Below are 21,761 nucleotides of genomic sequence, written 5' to 3' on the forward strand. Positions count from 1 at the left end.
CTCATAATACTGAATTGTTCTGCTTTGTCCAGGAGAAACTTCATACGTACCTGAGGCAGACAGACAGCTTTTTTCCTGTAGCACATATCTATGTAATTTATTTCTAGAGGAAGCGAGGGAGACATCTGAAATGGCCTACTGTCAATTTTGTTTTCCTCTAAGGAGAAGTATTTTGTCACTTTAATAAGAAAGATTGGGCCTTATATTAGCTCTGACAGTCTCTCTTACTGGAGAGTATGTTATCTAGTAATATAATGGGGGTGTGAATATACACGTAGTTATATGATCTGCTCTTTGGCATGTTTCTAACACTGCCTTCTGTGATGACCTAATTACCTATATGATCGAAGAAGCTGTAAGTGAATAGAACATTTCTAATGCTACCTATTTCCAACATAATCATTTGGCCTTGCAAAACCAAACTCCTGCATTTATAAAATCATTACATTGTCAAATGACTTCATTATACTGTTAGTACTATTCATCTTTGTAGAGAATTATGCCTTTGGGCCAAAACTTGAAAAGGTGATCTCTGACTTTAGAAAATATTCCTTCCATTTGCATGATTGTGCTGAAAGTTACAGAGTAAGTTGGCATATATATTTATCAGTAACAGTTCTGAAACTTAAGTTCCTTGACAGACTTCTACATATTTAGTCCCATTTTGGTCTGGTTTTGCTACTTGACTTTGAATAGTTTGCATTAATTATTATTTCATTTTAATGTATTTGTAGTAGGCTGATACTTAAAGCACTTGTCAGATTAAGACTCTGCTCTGCTACATTTTATAGAGACGTGCACTTTGGCAGATCCTTTCACATTAGTCAGTGCTTTTTTAAAACCATTTTTATAATTTAGTGCATCTCAAAAAAAAATTTCATATTTTTTTTATTTGCAGGAGGTGCATAAAAAGGCATATGTCAAAGACTGAATTAGGAAAAAAAAAATCCACCAAACATTTCTCCCTCAGTTCTTTTTAAAACAAAGATATTTTGCCAATATCATGGGTTTGGCCAGGTTTTTTGTTTCTGGTGGTTTTTTTTTTTGTTTTTTTTTTGTTTTTTTTAATATATAAAGCACTGTAGCCGTTGAAGTTGTGGAAATCTGCTTTGAGCTTCCCAATTGAAGACAGAAAAGAATCTCATAAACTACAAAAGTCAGCTATTTTTGTTGCTGTTTCTTTCATTTATATTAAATAAGGTAGTTCTTCGTTAACTAAGAGTATACCATGCAGTGATTGCTGCATGGATTGATTTGGTTGTTTAGTTTGTGTCACTTCCTAGGTATATAGCTAAGCGTAGTTAAACCTGTGTTTCCAAATGAACTCTGAGTATTCACCTAGAAGTGGAAACAAACAAAACCCAAACAAGATGTAATTGCCAGAAATTTAATTATGCATTTAAAGCAAGATGTCTGTGAAACATTAAACTTCATCCTCTTTCAGTGCTTCCAGTGCTTTCAACTTGGATCCTATTTGTAGACATAAACAGGAGGATGAGACACATCTTCAACTTACATTTTATCTGGTCATATCTCCTCTTCAGTTTCATCATGGATATCAGGTTCTGCTTTGGGTGAATTAATATGATTAATGCAGTCACTTGACTTTGAAATAATTATTTTTTTAAAAGTAGCATGCTAAACTTGTAGTGCATAGGTTTATTCAGTTTGATATCCTTTTGCCTTACCAAATAAAGAAGCTGATATTTATAAAGTGTTTAAAATTTGAATTCCAGAAAAATGATCCCCCGTTTCAACTCAAACTTCCTCCAAAGGCAGCTAGACCTGAAAAAGAAGTTGACCCAGAATATGAAGAGAAGATGGTAAGTGTTTTCACAACAAAACAGTTTTTTTTATCCTGTAGAAGCATAAACATCCATGTCTTTACTCCTCCATTTAGAACTTTTCTTCCTAAAAGTTTTACTTGATGTTTACAGTTTATTTGGTTATCAAGTTATTTACACAAATGGTCCAATAATGAATGCAAGGGAAAAATAGCAGCAATTTTTTTTCCGGGAGATCTTTGCAAAGATGTTTATTTGGTGGTAAGTGGTATGCTATTAGAAGAAAGGCATTGCCCTCATGTGGCAAGATCATGCATTGCACGTCAGATTCATTTCTATTGCTCTTTTCTTTGGTTTATGTTATTGCTGCTAGAGCACTTTTACTTGCATGTAAGTTACCTGCGCAAAAGCTTTCTGTTGTTTGTATATTTCTTATAAAGGTTATTGTACAGAACTACAATTTCACTTTTGTAGTTTATATCAAGATATATAAATGAGATCACATGAAAATTGCTTTAAGTGGTAGTGTTATGCGATGCTTAAAAATGGCATAGAGAAACTGATAACAATTGCATTGTGTCAGGTAGCATTTGCATTTTATCATATTTTTCTTAAAAAGTTATGTAATGTGTTGTCTTTTAAATATAGAGAAGGACATGTTTTTCTGGTTCTGTATAGTGAAGTGCATATGCCTCATTGATGTGGCAAAAATGAAATGGTTTAAGTTTGAAATCTGACAGCAAAATTCACAAACCAGTGAAAGCAGTATTGAGCTGGTGTATCTTTTACTTCAGTCATACTTCTAAAAGCAGAGCTGCTGCATTGTTGTCTTCGGTCAAATCCTTATAGCCTTGAAGCTGATATAAATTTTGCTACTGACTGGAGCAAGGTTAGGATTTGCAATAAGTCAGAACCTTTGTTTTTTCTTTATCTTTTTTAGACAGTCCTTTAAAGGATACCTTCACAGGTGCTGGTGTGCTGTGCAGACTTAAGTAATCCATACAATAAACTGGTTTTGTGGTTTTTTACTAATCTTTTATTTTGAATGGGGATGAGTTGCTGGGATAAGGTTCTCAAGTCCTGACGTGTCTTCCAGATTGCTGCAGTATTCATGAAGGATTGTTTCAGCAACATTACAATTGGGTGCAATTCATATTTAGCTGTAAGCTGAAGCAGCTCAAGAGCTATTTCATGATGCTTGTAGCTCTCTGAGTTGGCTAACAGTAGGTGGATGGTCTTGTCAGTCTGTCTTCATATAAGTTGTTCTCACAAGCGTCCGAATTCTGTTTCTTGATAAAAATAAACTTTTTTATGAAGAAAAGTTACTGATTTTTATTTTTTTAAATTTTCTCCACACTTTGGAAACTAGAAAGCAGATCGAGCAAAAAGATTTGAATTCCTCCTGAAGCAGACAGAACTTTTTGCACATTTTATTCAGCCTGCGGCACAAAAATCACCAACATCTCCATTGAAAGTCAAGCTGGGACGGCCACGGATGAAGAAAGATGAAAAACAGAGTTTGATTTCAGCTGGGGAGTATGTTTTATTTTTATTTCCAACTTCTTACACTTTCAAACAAATTATGCATATTTATTTAGTTAATAGCATAGAGATTTTGCTTTAAGTAAGTCCAGAACTTTTCCTGTTAACGGTGTTATCATAATTTCTTTAAAAGCTGTTTGGTGTATGCATGCTGATCCATCAACGTTAGAATGACCTTGGATCAGGAATGTGCTTTAAAAGTAAATTCTCTGATTCTTGCCACTTACCATGCTTTGGTTGTATGGGGGAGTGATTGTGGAGCACGTGAAACGAATTTCTTTTGTGTGATGCTGAACTAGAAGATGCATTCCAGAAATGTAGCTGATATGCTCCAGCTGGTAGTGAATGTGTCAGTGGGATGAGAGTGGAGCTAGACCAAGTTAAAACAGGGCAACGTACATGTAGTGTGGATGTTGGATCCTCAGCACCAATTGTCTTGCTCCTCTAGTCTGTCTATATTAGTCAGTAGTGGAGGCATAGCCTGCATGTAGTGTTTCTGAGGGGTCTTGTAATAGGAAGCAACTAGTTTTTGGAACATTTCCAAATTGATATTTTCTATTTTATAAATTGTTTTAATTTTTTTTTACTTGAATATTTGATTTTTCTGAATGGTATAGTTATGAAGTAATTGATTCTAAGGCCAACACTGATGTGTGTCTTGTATTTCTGTGTTGCTCATTAAAAAGCACCTTAGAGAACTCTTGATACTTGGTGTCAGGATATCGTTATGTCTCTGGAGGAGAGGGTTTTGTGTCAGACTTTCTAATTAAAGCTGGAATGAACCATAAGGAATAACTTATTAACAGGATATGATTTTGGTCAGGGTACTAGAACACACGCATTGTAGATCAATGACTGTTTCTGTTATAATTTGTTTCTTGATTTTATAATCAGTATTTGAAACTATTTCATAATAAACATGAATCTTGGATTCTGTCTTTAGTTATCGTCACAGGCGCACAGAACAAGAAGAAGATGAAGAGCTGTTGTCAGAGAGTCGAAAAACATCTAATGTGTGTATTCGATTTGAGGAGTCTCCTTCATGTAAGTATTGTATTGACAGTTTTCTGATTGTTTTGATGTAATTAAGATCTGAGCAGATCACAAGTGAAATTTTCTACGTAGAATTAGTATTTTTCTACTTAGAGGAATCTTACATTTACAGATGTGAAAGGAGGAACACTAAGAGATTATCAGGTTAGAGGTTTGAACTGGATGATCTCATTGTATGAAAATGGTGTTAATGGCATTCTGGCAGATGAAATGGTAAGCAGTAATCTTTTGGAATTTTTGTGGTAATTATTGAGCAAAATTTAACATTAAAGTGCCTATTGTATTTAATGTATATGCAGTAGTATGCGTCATTCTGCAACAGTTAGATTTGGCACAACTGAAATTGTAATGCAATGAAAGAAATTGTACTACAAACATTTGCTGTGTAGTTTGCCTTAAGCAATTTAAGTGGCGTAATTATATAGTAGGAAAATTGTTTGAAACTATTTCTGTATGGTATTTCATTTCAGCATGTTTCTTCCCCCTCCCTCTTTGTCAATGCAGGGTCTTGGTAAGACTCTGCAAACAATAGCATTATTAGGCTATCTGAAGCATTACCGAAACATTCCTGGGCCACACATGGTCCTGGTTCCAAAATCAACTTTACACAACTGGATGAATGAATTCAAACGCTGGGTTCCATCATTACGTGCTGTTTGCCTCATTGGAGATAAAGATGCCAGAGTAAGTGCTCTACATATCAAAGATGTACGCATTATTTGTCAAAAACTAGCATTTGATTATGTGTAATTCTCCCTAAGCTACTTCCTTAACTACAGTGGTTTTTAGTAATCTTTAGCTATATTAGTGTTGAAAAAGCAAAATGTCATGCTGGTAACTATGAGGCAAAAATGTAAATCAGGAGGTGAAATAATAGACTGGGATCAAAGTACAGCTGTCTGACTTCTTTTTCTGTTGTCTTCCTCTTTGATTTTTGCACCTCTTTTTGATTTCTTCTGTCTTTGCATTGTGACAGTGTTTATTCAGTTTCCTTTATTGCCCTCACTTTGTTACCTCTTTCTTCCCCTTTTTTAAGTGACTTCTACTCTGTACTTGTGTCTTATGTCTGTACCTTGCCTTGTAACTAGGATTCTGTTGTAGAGCTTTTCATCTTTCATAGTGAAGGCCTTAAAATAGATATAGGGTGGTTTTATAATTTGAAGGGGATCAACGAGCTGGATGTTCCTGTGAATTCTGTGCCTCCTGGATTACATGGCTGCCTGTTACTGCTTGAGGGTAGAAAGACTCTACAGAGGGATCTGGACAGAATGGATTGATGGGCTGAGACCACTGTTAACAGCAAGGCTAAGTGCCGGTTACTTCACTTGGTGCCTAGGTGGCCAAGAAGGCTAGTAGCATCCTTGCTTTTATCAGAAAGAGTGTGGCCAGCAGGACAAGGGAAGTGAGGCTGCACCTCAAATATTGTGTTCAGTTTTGGACCCCTCACTACAAGAAAGACATTGAGGTGCTGGAGTGTGTCCAAAAAAGAGCAATGAAGCTGGTGAAGAAGGGTCTTGAGCACAAGTCATAAGAGGAGCGGCTGAGGGAACTGGGGTTGTTATAACAAGTGATAGGACAAGAGGAAATGACCTCAAGTTGTGCCAGGGGAGGTTTAGATTGGGTATTAGGAAAAAATTTCTTCACAGGAAGGGTTGTCAACCATTGGAACAGGCTGCTCAGGGAAGTAGTTGAATCACCATCCCTGGAGTTACTTAAAAGATGTGTAGACACAGCACTTAGGGACATGATGTAGTGGTGGATCTTGGTAGTGTTACATTAGTGAAGAGTCTCTTCCAACCTGCTAGTTCCGTGGAATGAAATTAAGATTGTGATGAAGTGAAGTGTGCATCTTCACTTTGTACTTTCTTTGCTTTCAGTCTTATGTTTGTATTGTCATAACTCTTCATTTCCTCATTTTCTCTTTAATCTCTCTGTTCTGTGGTGTCTAAAGCACCTCTGAGCTTACATTTGCATTTTTATGTCAGTTCATAGTATTGTACAGAACACTCCTTTATTAAGTAGCTCTTTCAGGCCGTGGACTTGAACAGTTATGTCAGCCCTACTAGCTGGGGTGATCTGTATACCCTACTAAGTAAGTTCCGGGAGACCTGAATTTGTGGCTTTTCCATAGGGTGATATTCTTTCATGTGAAAGGATTTATATGCCTAGATATGTATCACTTCCAAAATAGAGATGGGACAGAAGAGGGAGATCTTTAGGGAAGAGAGATGAAAGTGGGCTCCATGAGCTGTTTTGAAACACTTTTTTGTGGATTGTGTCTTTGGACTAGTTAGTTTAGTGGTTTTTTTTCCCTAATGGTAGTATGTATTGTATCTAAATTACAGAAAAATTGTGCTGAAGACTAAATATTTAGTTTTGAATAAGAGAAAATTGGTGTTTTGCTTAACCCCAGCTGATGGTCTGTCTGTGCCTAAAGTACAAGGGGTTGAAGGCTTTTATTACAGTAACTTTCAGTTACTGGAAAGATGTTTCAGAGTCGTCTTCTGTGTGCTAGCTTAGTGCGTCAGTAATGTTGGCAGAGATCGGTTTCACTGAATTCCATGTAAATTGTTCATGTTTATAAATTTTTATTAATTCAGTTGTTCTGCTTTAGGCTGCTTTTATCCGGGATGTTATGATGCCTGGTGAATGGGATGTTTGTGTTACATCATACGAAATGGTAATTAAAGAGAAATCAGTCTTCAAAAAATTTAACTGGAGGTACCTGGTAATTGATGAAGCCCACAGAATAAAGAATGAGAAGTCTAAGGTAAATTCAAAATTGCTTGATACTTTGAAGATAGTTTGACACAAAAGATTCCATCTGATTGTAGCAGATTTTTAAGCGTTACGTGTGGTATTTTTTTAAAAAATAAGCCGAAAGCTATTGTGTGGTAAACATGAATTTCATAGGTAGCTCACTGTCTTTAAATTTAGTTGTCACTGTTCCAGGTATCAGAAACTGATGAAAGTTCATTATGCTTAAATGTTTGTGATGATGATGACTATTTGTTGTATTTCTAGCTGTCAGAGATTGTACGTGAGTTCAAGACAACGAATCGATTGCTGCTTACAGGAACTCCTTTACAGAATAACCTCCATGAACTGTGGGCATTACTCAATTTTCTTTTGCCTGATGTCTTCAATTCTGCAGATGTAAGTTGAGGTTTAGAAGTACAGTCTTGTTCTTATCGTTTTGATTCCCAGGCTGCTTTCTGCAGAAGAGAAGAATGACGAGCCTAGTAAGAGCCATATGATGTGCAAGTCCTGGATTCAGTAGAAGCTCTGTGGTTGACCTAACTCTAGACAAGCTTTTTTTCTCTACCCACTTAAAACAGTGGATTCTGTTAGTGCAGATAAGGCCTCAGGCCAGTAATAGGAAAAGTAATACTCTAAATAGTTCAGGAATTATGCAAAATGGAAGAAAACTTGGAAAAGCAATGCAGAGTGAAGAATATGAAGCATCCAAATAGGCATAACCTTTTTTAATTTAGAACTTGAGACATCTTTCTTATCTTTTACTGTTAATGTTTTCTTGTACTTTTATTGCTTGCTTCCGCTGGTTTTGCTCTGTCGTCCATGTCGTTTAATTAAGGATGCGTTTTTTTTTCTTTTTTTACCTTATTGCCCCATCATGACACAAGCACTAAGGGGAAGACCTTGGACACTGCAGTGACGAGTGTAGAAAACCATTGTAAACTAATCAGAGTAGTAGTGTTTTGTCTGCAGAGTTACTGAGTTGACTCGAATATTATAACGTGCTGGGGAGCTGGCACAGAATTGCAGACTGATTTTTTTTCTTTCAGTCACAGAAGTCATTTGTCTCAAGATTTATGCCGCTCTCAGCTGGAGTGAAAGAGAGTCAATATGTGTCTGTTAAAACCACAAATGATAAAGCGTTCATACCAATTGTGCTGTTTCTCACCACAGGATTTTGACTCGTGGTTCGACACTAAAAATTGTCTCGGTGATCAGAAACTTGTAGAAAGACTTCATGCTGTAAGTAATTAAAGCTGTAATCATGTGTCATCGTTAGCATACACAGGGTAAAAAAGAAAAGCAGGTTATTTCCCCCTTTATCTCAAAGTTGAGAAGGTGAATGTGAAGGTACGTAGTTACAGAAATGCCCAGCAGAATTTTCATGAATTAAATGTCAGAACTCACTATTATAGATACTGCTTTTTGTAACATTACTGTTTGAAGCAGACAAAATCTATACATAAAATGCGCAAATGAAGAATTTTGAGGTCTTTTTGAAACCATTTATTATTATGAATAGTATACTGGTACATGTGTCATGCTAGTCTGAATAAAGGCATGCCTTTACCTTTGTTTTACTGTGCATGAAATAAAAGACATTTATCATTACATGGTAACAAAACAAATCAGAAGGAAATACAACATACATTGCTTATCTTTGAAATGGTGTGTTTTGTATACGCTGCTAGTGGAAATGAAACAGAGCTTATGCTACAAGTAATAAATAGATTTTTATAAGCTTATGGGTTTGGACCTTGCTTAGGGTAACAACTGGGCTGAATAATGGCAATCTTTATGTAGTGTTACATATTTATGTGTAAGCTTAGCCTATTGGTGGACAGCTTTGTTTTTCAGGTTTAATAGAATTTTTCTGAAGGAGTCACCATGACAGCAATATATACTGATTAGTTCTGAATAAATATCAGATAATTGAATCTATTAATTAGTCTTGTATTTGAGACAATCAATTTTGTAAACTTATCTGTGGAAAAACTCTTAATTTGTGTAGGTTTTGAAGCCATTTTTATTACGTCGCATAAAAGCTGAAGTAGAAAAGAGTTTGCCTCCAAAGAAGGAAGTAAAAATTTATCTTGGGCTCAGCAAAATGCAGAGGGAATGGTGAGTTATTTACATCAAAGTAAGATTCTTTTCTGATAAAGAACACTACAGCTCTTCACACTGATTTTTTTCTTTTTTTTTTTTTCTTGTAGTTGCATGTTAAGACAGTCAGATGGAGAAGCCTATTTATAGCTGTCTCTAGGGCTTTTTTTTAAAGATGCACAAGTTACAAAGAGCTCAGGAAGGGTAATGGAAAGGGTTGGGAGGAAGAAAGCAGAAACTTCTTTTCCTTCCTTAATTTTATTTGAAAGAACACACGCCTACTAAGTTTCCTCCTTTCGTCCAAGTATGTATGCACCAATAAAAGTCTGAGCTGAAATTAAAACAGAACCTTGAGGAGCCACATACCCAGAAGAGAGATGAGAAAAGGAGCCAGGTCAGCATAGCAGCAGGTCTTTAATCCACTTTGTAGTTCTAAAATGGAAGTGTGAGGTAACCCAGTAAATGACAGATCACTGCCACTCACAGACAGATTGCCTTTCATATTTAGGTATGGATTTATAAGTCTTTATTATCAGTCAGACATTTTTGCCAAATTTCATCATAATAATATAGCTCATTATTATATCAACAAAACAAACTCCTGCATCTAGAAATAAATTATTGGGGATACTGCAGGGTTTCATTCATGTTTTAAATACCAAATGAAAACTAAGAGTTGTTCAAAATTGCCTGTAAAACTTCAGGTATACAAGGATCCTGATGAAAGATATTGATATCCTGAATTCAGCTGGGAAAATGGATAAGATGCGTCTGCTCAATATTCTGATGCAGCTGCGGAAGTGCTGTAACCATCCTTACTTATTTGATGGTGCTGAGCCGGGCCCTCCTTACACCACTGACACACATCTCATCACTAACAGTGGTAAAATGTTAGTTCTGGATAAACTGCTAGCAAAACTCAGAGAGCAAGGTGAGTACCGTTTATGAACAGTAGTGATCTGAATGCTCGTAAGTAAAACCGTCTTTCAAAAATTGCATAGATTCATTCTTGTCTTTGCTCCAGTGGATGTATTCATTACTTTCAGTGAGGTTTTTGTTGAGAATCATTTTTCTGTAGATCTTAACACATGGGTGGAAGGAAGTCTTGCAGAAATGATGAGGAAGACTAATAATACGGAGAAGTAGAAGGAAAGGAAAAGCAGAGCCTCCCTTCTGCTGTCTTTAAGAAAATTTCTGATGAGAGGATTAGTTTGTGCACATCAGTTGTTAGCTACTTACCTTACCGTGGTTTTCAGTGTTCTGTTTCTTCATCTGTGTATTTCTGTATAAATTATCAAATAACCTGTCTTGACGAGATCTTAAATCAATACCAGAAAAGTAACTTCAGAAGACTTACTTGAGTAAGTTAGGCATAGTACAGAATTTCACGTAAATTCTTACTCATGCTCTATACTAGGCTCTGTGATAAGATTAATGTGAAAACATAAAACCAACGTCAAAACCTTCTGTGTTATGTCAGGTTCCAGAGTTCTGCTTTTTAGTCAGATGACTCGCTTACTGGATATTTTGGAAGACTATTGCATGTGGCGTGGATATGAGTACTGCCGACTTGATGGACAGACACCACATGAAGAGAGAGAGGTGGGAAAGTTGTATATAAACGAGAAATGTCTTTGGTTTACATATTGGATTATAAAGAAGTTACAATTTTTTTGTATATATATATATATGTAAGTAGCTACATCATTGCTTAAAGTAAAGCAAAAATGGTACAATTTTAAAAAGCTGCTTAAGGTATATGTTTTTCCTAACTAAAGTCCACACTAAAGTAAGTTTCATTTGTTGCTCAACTAAATGAAAAATGTAATATTTTGTAGTCTCAGAATGGATTTTTCCACCGATGCAAACCTACAGTTTCTTGCTTACATAAAAAATCGGTTTTGGTATGAAAATTCTGTAAATTTCAAAGAAATTTAATTGAAAAACCACCAGCATATTGGAAGTTCGTTTGAAAACTGATACTTTAATGATGCTTTTTTTTCTTTTAGGAAGCAATAGACACATTTAATGCTCCCAACAGCAGTAAATTCATTTTCATGCTGAGTACCAGAGCTGGAGGTCTTGGAATTAATTTGGCAACTGCTGATGTGGTTATTCTCTATGATTCAGATTGGAACCCTCAAGTAGATCTGCAAGCCATGGTGAGTTAACTCCCTAATACACATTCATTTGTTAAAATTGTCATTGTGTTTCCAGAACTTGCATTTTTGTTATTTTTCTTTACTCTTTGTATTTAATACCAAGAAACTAAGGAATTGCATAAAAAGGGCATGAACAGAATTGTGGAAGAAGCTGTACGTTTTTCTCTGTAAATATCTGTCTCAATCATTTTCATAATTGAATAAAATTACTTCTGTCAAAATACTGTAGCAATATCGTTTATCCATAGAATTACTCTGTTTTTTTCAGAAGACCACAGTAAATGAGTAACAGCAGACTGTTTCCAAAATAAGAGCAAATAATTAAAAGCATGCAGCTCTATATTCCTTCCTCTTGGGAAGCTTATGCTTTTGCAACCCACCTTGTTTTTGCATAAGTGTAAAATCACTTGGTGGTGATGCCAGGAAAAAAACACCCTTATCTTCAGGTTAAACATACTAAAATCTTCACGTTCTGAATGCTGAATATCAAAAAATCAGGTTTATAACTTGTTTCATGTGGAATAAAACTCACGTGATCCTTCTTGCATGATTGGGGGGTGGTGTATTTGTTCTTTGGTTTGTGTTTGGTTTTGTTTGTGTTTTAATGCATTTAAACACATCAAATATTTACTGTGAATAACTCAACCTTTCCTTGAGCATGCTGACTGCCAATAGTAGACTGACTTCCTGGAAACTGATGAGTGTGATTTGAGAGCTTTAGTACGATTTACAGGAAGAAATGAATATTATGCAGGAGAGTAAAGGTTTTAACGACTTGTGTTTAAAGGACAGTCAGAAAATCCTGGTACCAACAGCTTGAAGGGCAGTTGTTTAACTTTTTTTATTTAAGAGGACAAAATAATATTTTTATTCATGTTTTCCAGAGAGAATAAACATGTTTTGTTACAAATAAGTATAGTATGTTAGCCATGTAACCTCATTTGCTGTGTATTGTACCCTGTACTATGTGAGCTGCGTATCAATGCTTTAATGTAGGTAGCTTGGAACCACTACAGTATTGAAGCTGTGGCTGCATGGACTTTGCCCATAGAATTAATATGCTCAAGCCAGGGATGACAAAGTTTCAATACCTATTTCAAGTGAGAGCATTAGTTTGAAGCAGGGTAGGTGTGTGTATGTATATACTGTTGTATCTCCGCTTCCCAATCGCAGTCTAGACAGAAGTTCAGTTATCCTCATTTATGATGAGGTAGATGCACTTATTGTGATAGAATGACTGAAACTTAAAAGGTGTAATAGCCAGATATAGTAAATATTACTATACTGGTATTATGTTTTTGTATGGTCCTGAATAAGTAAGGAATTAAGAAGTACATGCTAGTTTGTCTGCTGTTTCTGCAAGCTAACTGTCTATTGCTTGTGAGTTTTTTTTGTTGCTGAACACTCATTGATTTATGTTTGTTAGGATCGTGCGCATCGTATTGGTCAAAAGAAACCAGTACGGGTGTTTCGACTAATCACTGATAATACTGTTGAAGAGAGGATTGTAGAAAGAGCTGAAATAAAACTGAGACTGGACTCTATAGTTATACAACAAGGTATCAACTGCTATATATGTTTGTCTGCAACAGAATTGTTCAGTCCCTTAAAGTATGGGTTAAATAACTGTACAAATGTACAGTATGAGAGAAAGCAGGCCTTGTGTATAATAGCAGTACACTAAATCAACCTAACAAACTATAACACATAAGTTACTCGCTTCTTCATCTGGAATTTTTGAAAAAAAAAAAAAAAATCTGTTTTCCTAAATAATGTGTGTATAGAATTATACTAAGACTCTAAGTGAGGAAAGCAAACTACAGATGAATAGATGTTACTTGGCTTTTGTGATATGTTAAAAAGGGAAAAAAAGAAATGTTCTGTGACAGATAAAAGTAATTAGACAGGCATTCTTCTTACCATATATGAATTTACTGAACATTAAAACTATTTTGTTTAGAAGTTCTTGGAAGAATAGTTTGCCAAAAAACAAGGTTCTCAAGCTAAGTTTTGAAGGTCGGTTATATTTCCAGAAGGGTGGGCTACTGAAAGGATGATTGTCAAAATTTTGGTGGTCTGTGAAGAGATGAGATAGGATAAGTGAAACTTACAGACAGAAATTAGAATTTGGGGAAAAATACTCAGAGATTTGGGTTGAAATCAGTGTTAAGTCTTAAGTACTTCATAATGGCTATTACAGAATACTTGGTCATTTTTCATCTTGAAATAAGATTTTGATCTTAAAAGTTCAGCTAACTTTGTAAGAATAAGATGTTAAACATAAAAGTTGGATTATCTGAATGTGAAACATTCTTTGTTATGGCTTGATACAAAGTTGTCACTTTTTTATTTTCCCTGAAGTTCCTGATTCTGTTTACTTTCATCTCAAGTAAAATGTAATTTTTTCTGCATTGTTCTTCTGTTTTCCGTTTCTTGTTCTGCCAGTGAACTAAAAAAAAAAAAATCCACTGTTTGCATGGTGCTACTAGAACTCTTGTATTATAACTTTCAACATGTTTCTTCTAATTTTAGGAAGGCTCATAGACCAACAGTCTAACAAACTGGCAAAAGATGAAATGCTACAGATGATCCGGCATGGAGCCACACATGTTTTTGCTTCCAAAGATAGTGAGCTGACAGAAGAAGATATAACGACTATTTTAGAAAGAGGTGAAAAGAAGGTTAGAGAACAGTTTTGTATGGAATTTGAAATGTGTGAAACATTAAATATGTATGCACAAAGTAGAAATTAAATCTGATTATGTAAATCTATTTTTATGCCCAAGTATTACTTTACTACTTGTAAATATTTTAAAGCTTATGAAAGTTTTGAAGGAGTAGAATTAGTGAGTTATAATTATTTTCAACGTTCAGACTGTATGCACCGTGTCTTGCGGACTGTTTATTTTGTGGGCTTTTAGAAAGATGTAGATTTTATGCGAACGAACAAGTCTTAATAGACACAAAAACTTTATGGAACTTTATTAGGTAATAAGTAGCTCTGTGGAAAAACGAACTACCATTTCAACTCCAAAGAGCTTGGCATAAATTTGATTTAAGTTTAAAAGTTAAATCATACATTTGTAGGGCAACATCCCAGCATTAAATTCAGTTTAATGGAAAGTCTAGAGTCAGATTGTTCAAAATTGAAAAGCATTATGAGCGTCTCTCCTTACGAGAAAAATGTAAGTAGAAATTTAAAGCAGAAAAAGACATTGAGAATGTTTTAATAATGATGAAAGGTGGGTGGTTTGTGGTGTGGTTTTTTGTTTGTGTTTTTTGTTTGTTTCTTTTCAGAAAAAAATACAACAGCTTGAGTGAGCCTAAAAGTATCTTACTGTATTTTAGACAGCTGAAATGAATGAACGATTGCAGAAAATGGGGGAGAGCTCCTTGCGAAATTTCACTATGGACACAGAGATGAGCTTATACAATTTTGAAGGTGAAGATTATAGAGAAAAACAAAAGGTAATTTTTCTTAAACTCTTTAAGACTTTAGGTTAGAGGTGCAAGCATAAAGGCCATGTTAGAAATGTTATGGCCATAAAGGTTATTTTAGAGAAGTAAGAAGCCACTGAAAAATCCACATATTCTGAATTTTTGTTGAATTAGCTTGCAGCCCCACTGTTTTTCTTCATAGTAGAATCTGATAATACTGCTCAGATTTTATCCTTTCTGAAGCTAAAATACCGTGTTGCATCCTACTATACTGCTGCAGTCAGTGTTATTTTACTGCCATATAACCCAGAGGAAAAAACAGGCCTGGTAAGGGTTTTATGTGTGGAACTTGGACTTAAGTCTCTTTAGCAGTGAAGCTTTTAGTCACAAGCATTAATGTGAACTGCTTGTACAATGATTTACGTAATTATAGAAGGATCATCCAAACAGAGGTATTACTCAGGATACCGCAACATTACCTCTGTGTGTCTGTGTTTTGTATGGGATGTATAATCAAGATAGTCTTAAGGTCTTATCTGGAAGCAGATATGTGAACTCCTATTTGTTTACAGAATGCCTTTCTAACTCAGGTTTCTTACCAATTTTGAAGAAACATTTAGAAAAAAAAATTAATGACAATAGAGTAGATGTGTGTGTGTGTATATACATAAGATTTTTTTTTTGTGTGTGTGTGTGTGTGTGTTGATAATTTCATTACAGGAAGCCAGCTGAATACAGCATAGTCTTGAAATATGCTTTAGTATGTTTAATTCAAGTAACTTAGTTAAGATTAATTTGCTGCTAATGTTTGTTTGTTTGGGTTTTTTACCAGTGTTGTAGCCTCTGTAGAGGTTATTGATTGTGATATTCAGAGGAGAAGCAATTAATTTGTTTTACAAGATACTATAGAATTCAGAGCCCAAGTCCCCATTCCTTCCATTGTGTTTTGGTAGATGGAATCATAACCTTGCCTTGGTGTCTGAAGTACATAGAATACTGTAAAGGGGTCTGTCCATGCCACTGCACTCCCTTACTTGTGTATTATCTTTTATAAGTTTATGTTTTATATGTTTAAATATGTGTTATCATCAGCTGTAATTTCTAGCTTATTTTTGAGCTCTGTTGTAGTATCCAAATTGTTGAGCACAACCATTAGGTTTGCCGTGCCCCATTAGTCAATATTTTTGTGACTTTAGGAAAGCATACAGGTACTCTAATATCTTTTTATTGTATTCTGCATGTAGCTGAGTATGATGGAATGGATAGAGCCTCCAAAACGAGAACGCAAAGCTAACTACGCAGTTGATGCTTATTTCAGAGAAGCCCTGCGTGTTAGCGAACCAAAAGTCCCAAAGGTAAGAAGTTGGCAAGTATGGAGGGGTTTTTCTGTTACTGGTTTGCTCATCTCCTCTCCCATGTTGCATCTCCTGCTCTCACACTATCCTGGTAATAAAACGAATGTATTCACAAAGTGATAGGTGGCCACCGCTGCTGAATTATGGTAGTTTAATTGTACAGAAATCAAAGCTTATATAATGTTAATGTATTGTGTATTTTTGAAGGCTCCACGACCTCCAAAACAACCAAATATTCAGGATTTCCAGTTTTTCCCACCACGGTTATTTGAACTTCTGGAGAAAGAAATTCTGTATTATCGTAAGACTATAGGATATAAGGTAATGCTCTATTTTCTCTTCAGATTTTTGAAATGTATTTGTATTCCTCTTTGCAGATTTACTGTAACCTTCACAAGAGCTAAGTGAAGTAAATGAGAACAGCAACTAAAAAATATGTCGTTCTGGTCTTATTTTTTCAAAGTGCTTCTCATTGTGAAGGAAGATGGCTTAAAACCTCTATTCCCATTTCCGTTCCAGTGCAGAACAGAAAGTTATCTATAATTCCTTCCTTCATTAAAAATTTCGTATCTGTGTAGTTTTGTGTTTTGAATTGGGTTCCTAACAATGAAATAGAGTAGAAAAAAGAAAGACAATTCTGGTGCTTCATATACTTCTCAAAAACAAAAGTGTGGTATGTGGTGTAAATTGAGAAAACTATTTTTGGCTAGTACCAGATCACCTTCCAGGGCATGGTTTTTTTTTCCTTACAGCTTTTGTGTATTTTGTGCAGAAAGTAACAAGGTAATATTGACGTTGACTTTGTGTTGATAGGACGGTAAGCAAAGTGACATCAATTTTCCTTGCATTTTGCTAGGATATGAAATGTTTAAAGGTATGGAGAAGTCTGAATGTATTACTACTACAAGAAGAAAACCAGTCAACAGACTTACCTTTTTTCCTACTATGCCTTTGCTGAATTTCTCCCTCTTCCCTGCTGACATTACTGGAGAAGCAGTGAACGTTGCTTCTGTTTTGATGTTGATTTTCATTACATGTGCCAGTATTGGCTGAGTAAATCAAATGGATCCCCTACTTCTAGACATGTAACTTACTTTAAAAAGCCCCATGTTTCACATCAGGTTGCAGCAAGAGGAAACCATGTGTAAAACATGTTGGAGAACATAAACTTGTCATACAAAGCAACGGATAGGAAGTTAGTGTTGCAAAAGTGTAGAATTAATATTAGCAAAATATATTTTTAAGAAAAAGCAGAAGGTGTCTTAGAATCTAGTTTGAAGCAAAAAGAATTTTATGTGGATGTCAGAATAGAATTAAGATAAGAACTAAAGGAAGTATAATTAACTTAGGGAAAGAAATTATTCAATTAATGCTCCAACAAATAAGAATGAGAGAATTGCCAACGTTGACAATATGCATGTGAAAAGAGAAGTGTTTCAGTCCTGTTAATGAAATCTGTCAGACTGGATAGGTCGAACATGAATACTTGTTACTCAGAAACTTAGTGTGACTGTTTACTGGTGGTGAAAGTGATTAATATGATTAAGTTTGTTCTGCTCGGAAGTGGAAGTATAACTTTCCATCTGAAGACTGTTCAGTATTAAAACTGAAGACTTGATATAAGCAGTATCAGAATGTATAGCATAGGTAGAGACCAGGCTTTATAGAATCATAGAATTTATGTTTCAGTCTTAACTTAAACCACCATAGCCAAGAAAATTTCTTAGCTAGATGTTAAAACCAGCTCTTAACTTCTTTTGCCTTTTGCTGTAGAAATATGTAAGGTTTACAAAGTCTTTACTGGATACTGGTTTCTGACTTGTTTGCTGTTGTGTAGTACGGAATTGCAATTACAGTTGAAAGATCACAAATATTAAATTGGTGTTAGTGTGGAGAGGGACAGATAAAATGTTGCTAGGCCTTGTTTATATAACATTGTCTCTCTGGTCCTTATATGGCAGTGTGCATAGCTTTGTAGTAAACCTGCTAGAACGTAGTATTTTGCTCTAGTTCTAAACCATTATAAACCATTGGTTGTAAGAGACCAGATCCTTAGCTAATGGAAAGTGCCACTGAAGTCAGTGAACTATGATGGCATACACTAAGTGAGGCTCTGTCTTTCACAATATCCCTAAGTCATTGTGTATAGGAGTGGTGGGTACAGGGCGTAATATAGGTGGCAAAATGTTGTATTTTTGGGAGGAAGGGTTTAAGCAATAAGATTTAAATCTGGTTAAAACACATTTGGTAATTGTTGTACAGATCAGTGCTTTAATATTTAACAGTTGGAAAAATTTATTTTACCATTTACATGTATGCTACAGTGTTTTTCACTGAAGTTTCTTAAAGAAAAAGTGAATAGGACCCTTTTGTTACTTATAGGTGAAGATAAAGTTTGCATTTAGAGGTTGTGAGACAAGAAGGAACAAACACAGATAAATGACAGTATTTGATACATCACCTTGTCTTGGAGGATAATATTTTCAATTTTGCAACAGTTTTGTAGATACTGATAAAAATATTATGGTATTTATTTTAAAAAATGTTTTTATTTTGGTTTGGTTTCTTCAGGGTAGCCAAAGTGGGGGGTGGGGTTTTTTTTGGTGTTGTTTGTTTTTTTTTTTTTTCTGTGACAACAAATGCTTAGTGGGTGTGGACTAAATCAGTCCTGTGAGACCTAACATGTGGGTATAAATAGTAAACCAAGGTCGATAGAAAAGTGTACAGTCTCTTTAATAACATTACTGCACTGCTGTTTATTGATACTCCTGATTTTAGGTCCCCAGGAATCCTGACCTCCCAAATGCAGCTCAGGTACAAAAAGAGGAACAAAAGAAGATAGATGAGTCTATGCCTCTGAATGCTGAGGAAACAGAAGAGAAAGAAAAGCTTCTAACACAGGTAAAATAAAACCAACTCAAGTATTTCTTCGTACATTTTTTGTTTTTACTAATATGGAATATAAATACTAATAATGACAAATATGCACAGGAAAGCTACAGTGATGTTACAGAAAGAGGGAAGCACACATGTAATGATTTTACTTGGTTTTGCTCTGAGGGACCTTTCCTGTCCTTGAACAAGTTTACGTCTTAGTCACCTACTATTTCCTTAAATGTCTGCAATGTTTCTGAGGCGAGGACTTGTACAGCAGCTGCACTACCCAGCAATATATGCAGAAATCCAGGGTTTCTTATATATGCATCTACCTTGCATGTTTTTTTTATCAACAAGGGTTTGAATCGGAGAGGACAAGCCTCTATCAACATATACTGTATTTACACAGATGTATAAGACATCATGTCACTTTCACTGATTTTTGTCCCAGTTATGTTGTTAGACATGTTCTGTTTATACTGGAACTGCATCTCTGTCATTGGCTAGTTTCTCACTTTTTGGACTATTATCCTGCTGAGTAGGCTTATTAAAAGCTAATTGTTAAGGAGAAAAGTGTGTCTCAAAACGTAACAGGATTTTTTGATTTGGAAAAAAGAATTAGGCGTAATGGTAATGTACCCTGAAAAGAAACTTGCAAGGGCGCAATTTGACTATTAATTTCACCTGTTTATAGCAGAGGAAATACTTAAGTTCGGGCTGATATGCATGTCGGCACTGCTGTTAATGTTTAAAAAGAAATATTTGTATTGTGTATATTAGACTTCTTGTAAAGATGCTATCTAACTGTGGAGTGAGCTTATTCAGCAGGAGAACTGACAAGAGTTCCTTGTAAATATATTTCTGTGATGAAAGAAACTCAGTGCTCTACAAATTTCTGTTCGGGCATGTGACTTGTTTGTTTGTTCTTGATGTTTTCTCCTTTCCCTGTCTTTAAATTGTAATGTCTTATTCTTGGGTGATGTTTTTGTGCATTGCATCTCACTTAACTGTTGTTCAGTTTTGGATTCATTTCTATGGTGCATAACAAATTTTCCATTTGTCAGTGCTATAGAGTTTCCATTTGATTGCATCTTTTTGAATAGAGATAGTTTCTTGACATACTTATGCTTTCATCCAACTGTTTGTCTGGTTCAAAGTTTGTAAATGTCCGAAGTAGGAGCCTTGCATTAGATACTTGCACTACTCTAAGAATTTGTAATGACGCTTGTATTGGTGCACCCTATACTGTTAAGAAGTTTGTTGCTAAATTACAGTACAGTTACTAAAATTACAGTAACCGCTCATTCAGCTTGTTTCTTTGGAGAAATACCATGTAAAAGCATTTAAAAAGAAAGAGTAAAAAGCTCTTACTAATGCATGGGGAGTCATGCACAAAAATAACTCTTTAGGCTTTTAATGATTCAGTAGTAATCCCTGAATAATACAAGTTTATGGAAATCCCGAAAGACCATTAACCACTGTAATTATGTGACATTGCAGAGGCATTGCCAGTTGGAGCAAATGATACATACATAAGACAAGATTTTGCAAAATGTTTCGCTTCTACCTACTAATGCTTTCTTGATCTCTTGCTGCTTACAGGGTTTTACAAACTGGAATAAAAGAGATTTTAACCAGTTTATTAAAGCTAATGAGAAATATGGTCGTGATGATATAGACAATATTGCCCGTGAGGTGGAGGGAAAGTCACCTGAGGAGGTCATTGAGTATTCAGGTTTGTGGTATTTTGAAATGTATTTCTCGATCGTGTGGTATCATGATCATTTTTTGCTACATGTTCTTTTAAAATTACAAGATGTAGAATTTGGATGTGTGCAAGAATAATATTTTTTTTTTTAAATTACATGCTGGTTCTTTTCAGAAGACTTAACCTCTTAAAAAGGTTGAATTTGCAGCATATAAATATGCGTTCAGCTGCCTTTATCCCTCCTTAGTCAAAATTTAGAACTTGGCATAGTTAATTTACGTTGACAACGTGGTCTTGTGGAATCATGAAGTTGCCTTGTAGTGGCAACATGATGCTTTATGCTGTGAGTATATATGCTATTTTAGCTAGTACACTGTATCTTTGCCTTTTGTGCTTACATAATGCTGCTTAATTTGTACAGAATTCTTCCTATTCCATCCTTGGATTTAATTTTACTGAATATCTTCATAAAACTGAACTTTGTAATGTTTTTTCTATAGCCTAAAAAGGAAGAACTCCACAAGAGTTCCCTTCAAAGCGTTGAATTTATTTTGGGTTCGGTAAAAGATGTCACTGGATAAGCTACAAATTACTAGTTTTTATAACAGATAGACTAAGTAGTCTCTGACCTTAGGGTAAGTAGTGAAAACTGAAACATGGATGTTTCACTGCTAGACTAGCAGCTCTAACCTGTTTCACCATTGTTACAAACAATCTAACAATGTTTGGGGTTTTTTTTTCAGGTTTAGGTGACAACAGTTAATTACGTTGAATGTAAACTTTGTTACAGTTGTTACTAAACCTTTGCTTATAGTTAACTTATAAGATAACTTCTGAAGACATTGAATAAAGGGTCTGTGCAAGTTTATTTCTTGGTGAGCATAGTAAAAGGGAGCGTAGTAGCAAATCTTTAAGATTTAATGGAACCACAAACTGCATTTCTCTTTTTGCTGGACTGCCTCAACTAAGTAAAATAGTAAGA

General features: G+C 35.2%; 1 protein-coding gene across 4 annotated transcripts in view; it reads left to right on the forward strand.

Moving 5' to 3' along the window:
* SMARCA1 (SWI/SNF related, matrix associated, actin dependent regulator of chromatin, subfamily a, member 1) overlaps window positions 1–21,761 on the forward strand; it is a 35,074-nt gene that overhangs the window by 2,524 nt on the left and 10,789 nt on the right. For 2 of the 4 annotated variants that reach the window (XM_054214335.1, XM_054214336.1), the window contains exons 2-21: window positions 1,445–1,562; window positions 1,737–1,823; window positions 3,154–3,320; window positions 4,270–4,370; window positions 4,492–4,592; window positions 4,884–5,063; window positions 6,994–7,149; window positions 7,404–7,535; window positions 8,310–8,378; window positions 9,148–9,257; window positions 9,944–10,170; window positions 10,720–10,841; window positions 11,249–11,401; window positions 12,828–12,960; window positions 13,934–14,082; window positions 14,750–14,869; window positions 16,084–16,194; window positions 16,402–16,515; window positions 18,973–19,095; window positions 20,674–20,806. In XM_054214335.1, the coding sequence (XP_054070310.1) occupies window positions 1,445–1,562; window positions 1,737–1,823; window positions 3,154–3,320; window positions 4,270–4,370; window positions 4,492–4,592; window positions 4,884–5,063; window positions 6,994–7,149; window positions 7,404–7,535; window positions 8,310–8,378; window positions 9,148–9,257; window positions 9,944–10,170; window positions 10,720–10,841; window positions 11,249–11,401; window positions 12,828–12,960; window positions 13,934–14,082; window positions 14,750–14,869; window positions 16,084–16,194; window positions 16,402–16,515; window positions 18,973–19,095; window positions 20,674–20,806 (2,606 nt within the window). The remainder of the gene's footprint in view (window positions 1–1,444; window positions 1,563–1,736; window positions 1,824–3,153; window positions 3,321–4,269; window positions 4,371–4,491; window positions 4,593–4,883; window positions 5,064–6,993; window positions 7,150–7,403; window positions 7,536–8,309; window positions 8,379–9,147; window positions 9,258–9,943; window positions 10,171–10,719; window positions 10,842–11,248; window positions 11,402–12,827; window positions 12,961–13,933; window positions 14,083–14,749; window positions 14,870–16,083; window positions 16,195–16,401; window positions 16,516–18,972; window positions 19,096–20,673; window positions 20,807–21,761) is intronic. The other 2 variants (XM_054214337.1, XM_054214338.1) reach the window with 1 other exon arrangement.

This window comes from Rissa tridactyla, chromosome 9 (genome assembly GCF_028500815.1).
Source record: "Rissa tridactyla isolate bRisTri1 chromosome 9, bRisTri1.patW.cur.20221130, whole genome shotgun sequence".
Taxonomy (NCBI): Eukaryota; Metazoa; Chordata; class Aves; order Charadriiformes; family Laridae; genus Rissa; species Rissa tridactyla.